Source organism: Austrofundulus limnaeus, unplaced genomic scaffold, assembly GCF_001266775.1.
Source record: "Austrofundulus limnaeus strain Quisiro unplaced genomic scaffold, Austrofundulus_limnaeus-1.0 Scaffold31, whole genome shotgun sequence".
NCBI lineage: Eukaryota > Metazoa > Chordata > Actinopteri > Cyprinodontiformes > Rivulidae > Austrofundulus > Austrofundulus limnaeus.
The window spans coordinates 19,364-27,520 of record NW_013952433.1 but is presented as its reverse complement, the minus strand read 5'-3'; the positions used below and the strand labels follow the sequence as shown (position 1 = coordinate 27,520).

At 41.6% G+C, this 8,157-nt stretch overlaps 2 protein-coding genes across 3 annotated transcripts in view; one reads left to right on the top strand and one right to left on the bottom strand.

Moving 5' to 3' along the window:
• Positions 1 to 5,041, top strand: part of ric8b (RIC8 guanine nucleotide exchange factor B) — a 9,885-nt gene extending 4,844 nt beyond the window's left edge. Inside the window, exons 6-10 of one of the 2 annotated variants that reach the window (XM_014005475.1) lie at positions 753 to 848; positions 923 to 1,067; positions 1,153 to 1,297; positions 1,380 to 1,499; positions 3,677 to 5,041. In XM_014005475.1, the coding sequence (XP_013860929.1) occupies positions 753 to 848; positions 923 to 1,067; positions 1,153 to 1,297; positions 1,380 to 1,499; positions 3,677 to 3,785 (615 nt within the window). In that variant the 3' untranslated portion in view covers positions 3,786 to 5,041. Of the gene's footprint in view, positions 1 to 752; positions 849 to 922; positions 1,068 to 1,152; positions 1,298 to 1,379; positions 1,500 to 2,524; positions 3,647 to 3,676 lie in introns of those variants that run through there. The other variant, XM_014005474.1, reaches the window with a different exon arrangement.
• Positions 5,042 to 5,046: 5 nt separating this feature from the next.
• si:dkey-103i16.6 (SIRT1 domain-containing protein) overlaps positions 5,047 to 8,157 on the bottom strand; it is a gene marked incomplete in the record, with an annotated part of 9,062 nt that continues 5,951 nt past the window's right edge. The window contains 6 exon segments of the mRNA XM_014005476.1: positions 5,047 to 5,419; positions 6,417 to 6,629; positions 6,701 to 6,862; positions 6,937 to 7,037; positions 7,325 to 7,557; positions 7,665 to 7,868. Of these exon segments, the coding sequence (XP_013860930.1) occupies positions 5,258 to 5,419; positions 6,417 to 6,629; positions 6,701 to 6,862; positions 6,937 to 7,037; positions 7,325 to 7,557; positions 7,665 to 7,868 (1,075 nt within the window).

The window sequence follows — 8,157 nt, the reverse complement described above, 5'->3', positions numbered from 1 at the left end:
TACATCACATCATGGATCCCATATTGATCAGATGCTGCTGCTGACTGATCCATGATGTGATGTAAATGTAATATTTTCTAAAAGTAATCACTGCAATAAAATAACTTTGTTTTTGTCACTTTTACAGTGGATTGAATCAACTCTGTTACAAACAGAAGGGAAACTTCACCAAAGTGAAACATAAATCTGTGGATCTGTGTTTGATTACTCTGGCTGGCTTTCTCAAGGACCAGGATGTGACACAAAAATCTCAATTTTGGAACTGAAATTAAATTATGGAGCTGAAAGTGAAAGTAGTCAAACTGAAATTTTTAATAGACCAAAATAGTTTCAAAGCAAATTAATTCAAATTCAAAACTTTAAATTCAGTTTTAATTTAGTGAAATTTATTTTCAAACCAATGCATTCAATTTCAAATTATGCACATTCAGATTCAATCTGAGCAATTCAAATTCAATTCCTGRTGGCACAAGATTTATCCCATAAAAGAGGGGCTTGTGGCGTTACAATGAGGAGGAATTCAGACCAAAGTGTTGCAGTTCCACTTTATATAAAGCCTGARGGAATGATTTAAATGCYAAAAAGAAGGWTTTAAAAGCAGGATATGTCTCCTTTAATTTACAACTTTACATGATTAAAAAAACATTTGTCATGTGGTGTGATCCATTGAATTTCATTAGAGGAGCATTATGTTGCAGTGGTCCAGCTCCTGAGGATTTTGAAGTGTTTTTGGTCTGTTTGGTTCCAAGCAGGGCTCCAACTACAAAGAAGGTTTGACTCCGGTGCTCAGCCTTTTAACTGAAGGGTCCAGATGTCACAGGGAGATCCGCAGATACCTCAAAGCTCAGGTGATTACAGAAAAGAAAARCACAATGAACAAAGACTTTACATGAGAAACCAACGTTCTCCTTTTTTGTTACAGGTCCTTCCTCCTCTGAAGGATGTGAAGAACAGGCCGGAGGTGGGCAGCACCATCAGGAACAAGCTGGTTCGCCTCATGACACATGTGGACATGGGCGTGAAGCAAACGGCGGCGGAGTTCCTCTTCGTCCTCTGCAAAGAGAGCGGTGAGTCGGGAGCAGAGCCTCAGAGTGGCTGAAACCTTCCTGTCTCAAACATTCCTGTGTTTCTTGCACGTCYTCGCCTGTTTAGTGGACAATCTGTTGAAGTACACTGGATATGGAAACGCGGCGGGACTCCTCGTGGCTCGAGGTCTCCTTGCAGGTGGAAGAGGAGAGACTCAGTACTCTGAAGACGAAGACTCGGACACAGAAGAATACAAATCTGCCAAACCTTTGTGAGTGAAGTCGGCGCGTTTTATTGGTTTTAAACGGAGAGAACATTAATCTACATCAGACTCTTTCATTCCTGTTTCCCAGCATCAACCCCATCACTGGTCACGTGGAGGAGCCCATGCCCAATCCGATTGAAGAGATGACCGAGGAGCAGAAGGAGTACGAGGCGGAGAATCTGGCCAAGATGTTTGACAAGTTGTCAAGGCAAGGCACTGAAACCTCTCATCTGTATCACAACACATCAGATGAAAGCTCTGATTAATGATAAATGTTAAGCTCAGCGGGTGAAGTTTTAAACGGCACTCAGCTCCAAACAGAAAAGCAAAGTAACGACCAAAGCAGCAAAACAAGCTTTGAGCCAAACGGATTTATGGGATCAGAAACTGGTGAAAACGACAGACACAGCTTTTTATTATAACACAGGTCATAAATTCTGAATCTGATATCAATTATTTAAAATATTAGTTTATAATAAGACTTCAGTCGACTACATTCAGTTCTTTTTCATGGTTTAACATTGAAAGTTAAACGCTAAAATCATTCCAGGAACACAAATCAGCTTTAAATTATAGATTTAGCATTCTTTCTTTTTCAATATTAAAGACAAATCTCCTGAACAATTGATCACCAGTTAACATCTTTTGCTTTTGTCTTTATAATGATGAGATTTTGGGACCTATACCTTGTTGTTTGTTTATTTAATTTAAGAAGGGACAGTACATATTACAGAAAATGCCAGAATTAGCCACGGAGGCTAGTTTTCATCTGTAGCCCTTCAAGGTTCTAGAGATATAAATACAATACATACAAATCAACAAGTTACTTTCATTAAAAAAATTGCTGAAAATATGGCAAAAAGCATGATTAAAAATGATAAAAAGCCATTTAGCACAACAATAAAAATTCAAGGCAATACATTTAAAAATACAAAATGGATAAAAGAATCCCATATATCCTGATGTTTCTCACCTCATTCTTATTTACACGTTGGATATGAAATAAAAGCACAGCTGAACACACAAAAAAAAAACATTCCCATAACCAAACCAATAAAAACCAATAAAACTTTAGCCAACATGTCAAAAGTTTGGAGGATTATTAATGAAACGACTCAGCTCAGATGATTTTATTTTTATTTCTGCAACAGTTGCTCATATTTCTTTACGCCGGCGTTTCTTCAGCAGAAGCTCCTGTTGTGTTCGTGTTGACCTTTTGTCTTTTGTGAGCAGGAGGCTAARGCTACCTGCAGAAAAGGTGACGCTGAGCTTCCTCCCTGCCAACCGGTTCCCCCCTCAGAAGAATCTCCCGCCGTCAGACGCAGCTTCAATTAAGCCTGCTGCATTCAGCTGGGGCTAAATGGGAGCTCGCCGGCGTGCTGCTACAGCATCATTACCACCTCCGCGTTAATTAGCTCCTAATTGGCGAGCGCGGTCGACTCGTCGGCTCCGCTTCCTTTATGTGTCTCGTTCAGTTTTTTTTTTTTTTAATACCACGCGTCCTGACTTTATTCCCCCTCGCATTCGAAGAGCCAATCACCGGTCGGACGAGAAGTGGCCTGAGACCAGAGGCGCAACCAGACAAACCAATTTGGGTGGAACGTGGGATGAAGAGGAAGGGACACGGCTGAATAAACGCGCGGACATAAGAAGGCAGACCTCGTTATTGTCGGGTCTCAGAGGGCTGTAATGAGACACGCGTGGCCAGAATGAGAAGATTCCTCCTCTTTCTTCTCCTCCTCCGGCGAAGGCGCGGTGACGACAAAGAGGTGCCTCCGTCGGTACAGGTGCTAAGGAGATGTCTCAGCGCCCTGAAAGAATCCACTCCAAAAACAGAACCGGTCCTCTAATTAACGCCGAGCACCTGCTCGGCCCTCTGTCACTCCTGGGGGAGAGTTTAATGTTTTAATTGTGACAAACAACACTAAATATGATGTTCCTTCAACTTTTATTTTTTGGCACCTTAACATCCCCTCAATAAATCACATTTATTTCCAGGAATCACTTGAATATTTCAAATCATAACATTTATAAATAAATAAATCTTTGATGGATGTTTCTCAGATGAGCCGTCTTACAGGCAGCGCTGACACACGGGGCAGGTATAATTGGATTAGGATTGAGGAGGCAGTGGTGGCTTTGAGGAGATTAGGGTGAGTACTGATCCTGTAATTAAACTGCCACAGGAAAGCAGAGGAGGGGAGGGAGGACGGTCAAACYGGGCTGATTGTCTATGAAAGGTTGGGGGGTATGAGGGTCCTTGAGATGTGTATGAATACAGAGTGAATTCATACAAGTGAAAACCCTCATTAGGACTGCAGAGTCCAGAACAGGGAGGCTTTTTTTTTTAAGGTTAATTTTGAAAATCTGATGTTTTTTTTACAGGCAGAACGTCATCCGACCGATGGGCGTCAGGCCTGACGGGACGTTAGCGCCTCTCGAAGAAACCCTCTGCGATCCTCCCGAAGAGAACTCTGAATCGGACTCTGAGTAGTGCACTTCAGGCCACTTTCCCCAGACTTTTAAGTCCTCGGTGTGGGGGTCCCTCACGCCTCCATCGAGACTCGAGATCGTCCAACAAATCTGCGCCGCGCCACACTTCGACGTCTCCCTCTGGGAGGTGGCTGCGTCAGGCGAAAAGAAGAAGTAGCACAAACGCTGTACATTGAACTGGGACGCCCAGATTACTGTAACGAGTTTAAGATACTGAACCACTGGCAAACAGTTTGGCATGTTAAAGGCTGAAAAACATAAATCTGTTACTGTCGAGCATCTATTTGCTACACTTTGCAGGATTATTAATCGTGGATTTAAAGTTTAAAGGACTGAAATGAAAACTCTACTTTCCTAGCCTGGTTTTTGTATTTGTCGAGCAGCAGGTTGTGTTCAGGCCACTCTTATTGAAGGGAGGTCTTTATGGTCACTGTCGCATCACTAGTTTTTCTGCTCCCCCCCCAAAAAAAAATCTGAATATTTTTGCTGGATTTATAGTTTTTAACCGCACTGTTGCCAAGGTTAGATAAATCATTCCTTCACGTGTTTTTTATTCCTTTCAGTTTAAAGTTTATCTTTGTACCAACATATATTTAAATATAAAAATGTGGTAGAGGCGGGACAGTAAAGCACTCCTTTGGCTTAAACTCATGCTTCTTGTTGAGAATGTAGATTGTGTAATTTAAAGAAAATCAAAAAAAGGCAGCTCAGTGAGTTTTTATGAATGAAACTTTCTGGATTGAGGGCTGATGATCACTTCAGGAGAAAAAAAAAACTTCCTGTGGTGAATTTTATGAGAATGAAATGTTTAAACTGCAAAGTTTTATTTTAGCCAAATTATAATTTATTTGCTTGAGTTGTAAGATGTCGGCTTCATGTACAAACATTACCAAGCTTTACTCGGTAGGAAAAAAACGGTGAGTAATCAGAAGCACACGATTCACCTCAATCACCACTGCCTGCTCTCACATCACTAATCCAACACTTTGATACTCTGAGCCTCGTCCTACATTTASATTTCTCTGCCATTCATGTTTTTTCTTAGTGTGTTTTGTAAACTGATCTGAGTACAGATCTTTCCTTGTGTTTTCTGCCACAATCTRAAGAGGTACGGTTAAACTGCATGCATCGTGGGGTGGGGGGGGAGTCAATCTTATTTTTTGTTCTTTTTGCACACTTCTTGCGTACTGTAGGCACCACTACTTATTTTATTCAGAGAAGATACCACTTGAAGTTTAAATAAAAGTGGAGAGCGAGGATGGTTGTCTTCTTTTGACTCATTTTATTAARTTTATTAAATATTGCTTAGAATACAGTGCATTATTCATACAAAATAAGCCTCCAGTATAAAATACACATACGGAAATGAGTTACTAGTATGAGCAGAAGCTTCCTCATGATATGAAACTTGATAAAACCTTTTGTAAATGTATAGAAACAATTCCCACTCTGGATTGAAAAAACAAAAACACATTATTTGCTTGCGTTGGACGATGCGCAGCTTTTGCTGTCCGTCTCTGAGTCGGTGTCCTCGCCGCCGCTGCCGGCTCCTCGTCTGGACCTGGATGTTTCAGGTTGTGATGCTGAGGCGTTCTGACAAAGTGTTGCATCACCGGTCACCAGTGCAGGGAGGCTCTGCAGGGAGCAAGTCAGTACCATTAGCCTCTTTTATCTTTTGAGAAATGATAAAGTTTGTCAAACTTTTTAAAAGTTATGCYAGATCTCATGCATTATACAGGATTCCTACAGTTTAAGGCAAGTTAAATGACTTTAATGCCAAATGAAATCAAATTTAAGACCAATTTCACAATAAACAAATGACAAAAAAAGTAAAACTGGAAGAAACTCTTGAATCAAAGTATTTTTGGTTGAATTGTTCAAATATTGCAAATAGACCAACTGTTTTTATCCATATCTAACTTCTATTTTGTCAAATATAGCAAAAAAAACATTCTTAGCAGTCAGTTGTAAACTTAATTTAATTTCTGGAAATCTTCTAATGACACAACATTTGTAGCTTTATGACTCACAGTGGGTTCTCAACCCCAGCTGGCTGTAGATGAAACCTTAAAGTGCATGTGACATCAAATTTTTGTATGAAATATGAATGTATTTTTGGAAAGACAACATTATTAACATAAGAAAACAAATTTCACATTGCTCAGATGGACAGTTGTTGAGATATTTGCATGTGAAGTGGTGTACAAAAGGGAACATCTGAATAGGAATATTTCAAAAATAAATAAATGTTACCAATTATTTTAATATTTGATACAAATTACAGTCACCCTACTTACAACGTGTTAACATTTTTAAGACCTCTGAAGACTGATTTAAGACCTTTTAAGGCTAATTAAGGCCTTATTTTTGGATTGATGTATTTAAGGCTTTTTAAGACTTTAAGGATCCGCAGGAACCCTGATTATAGCATAACTCAGCTACACCAAATTTTAGCTCAACATCTGTAAATAAAACAGCTAAATAGTAGAATCTCAGTCATCTTCAATGGGTTTACTCAAATTTAATCAGTGGTAAACTTACATCAATGTTTCATCCAGTGATTAATGAGATATTTTGCTAACAGTYCAATCAAACTTTAAATCGATCTGATCCAAATAAACCCTGAACCCACCGGCACTTCCTGCCTCTTCATCAGTTCTTCTATTTCTTCGCTCCAGCCCAGGAGTTTGGCGAACCTTCTGACGGTCTCCGCCAGATCCCCCAGCTCCATGTGGTCTCGTCTCCGCAGGGGGARCCTCTCGAAGGGCCCCACGGCGTGCCGGTTCAGGAGGAGGCGCGGCACTGTGGCACGCACGGTGTTCACCAGGCTGGCGAACGGCTCAATCTGAAACCAGAGGCGGTCGTTGACGACGGCACACACYAGCTCGCCGGCGTTTGATTTGACGGCACGTTTACCTGCAGAGACGTGCCCATAACGATGAGCAGGTCTGCTTTTGGAAAGTCTTCGGTGTGGAGGAAATACTTCTGAGGGAGGTCCTCTCCGAAAAACACCACGTCTGGTTTGACGGTGGCGGCGCAGAACGAGCACGTGGGGATGCTGTCGTTCATTATGGCTGTCTGTGAAGCAGGCAGAGTTACAGAGGATCACCGGGATGAACCAGTCGTGTTTGTCTGAACAGAGCGGGACGTACTTTAGCCTCATCAGCAGGATATGGAGTGTAGCAGAGGTGACAGGAAGCTGTGGCGAAACTCCCGTGGGCCTCAACCAGCTTGTCATCTGGGATACCACAAACTGAAAGGACGAAAGCTGAGACTGAGATTTTAAAAGTGTAAAAACATGATTAGGCAATTAGGAAAAATCGGTAGATTAACCTTTGAAAACCCTGAAATAGTGTAAATTATTCATACCTGTTTAATGTTTTATGGTAAAGATTAAAATAATGTGAACATATCGTAATAACTAAAATAAGATCCATCAACAGAGCAGAGCTGAAGAACATTATATTGATAAAAACATAATTTAGTATTTAGTGGTAATTGAGCATTTTTCTCTAGATAACTTGGTGATACTTCACTCACGTTTCTCCAGTCCGTCGATGTTCTGCGTGTACACTCGGCGCAGAAGACCTTTGTGGTGAAGCATGCGGATGAAGTAATGGATGTAGTTGGGCCGGTGAACCCCAGGATACAGAGCCTTGGCCAGCGAGAAGAAAGGCTGCGGGTCGTTGGAGAAGTAGTCGATGTTGAAAATGGCTTCTGGGTAAGGGACGTTGTACTTCTCCAAGTTGGCGTAGAGACCTGTTCCTGGAGTCCTGAAAGGTTTCAATCAGGTTCAGATCAGCAATTCAACCAGGTTCTGTTCGACCCACAGAGGGACATCAGTGATCGGGTCCAGAGCGATGAGGATAAAAATACAGACCTGAAGTCCGGGATGCCGCTGGCCGTGCTGATTCCGGCTCCGGCCACCACCACCACGTTCTTACAGCGGCCCACCTTCACCAGCCGAGCCACGGAGGAGAGGCCGCTTCGAGGGCAGGACTTTGAGCCTAATGAGCTCTGATCGGACCTAGAGGACTGGCAGGCCTGTGCAGGATCACTGCTGGTTCTGGCCTTCTTTTCTTCACTGAGGAATAAAATAAAACATCACTTTTTATTACCTTTTCTTCCTTTGAAGAGTCTGAAAGTAGAAAGATCAAACAGCAGACACAGACCCTGTTCCCAACTGGTTTTATTGTTTTAAAAAGCACAGAACCTGTCTGTTTTATTTTGTAGAGTGATTTTATATATATATATATACACTCACCGGCCACTTTATTAGGTACACCATGCTAGTAACGGGTTGGACCCCCTTTTGCCTTCAGAACTGCCTCAATTCGAGTTTCCTCACCTGTTTCACCTGTTCACCTTGATTG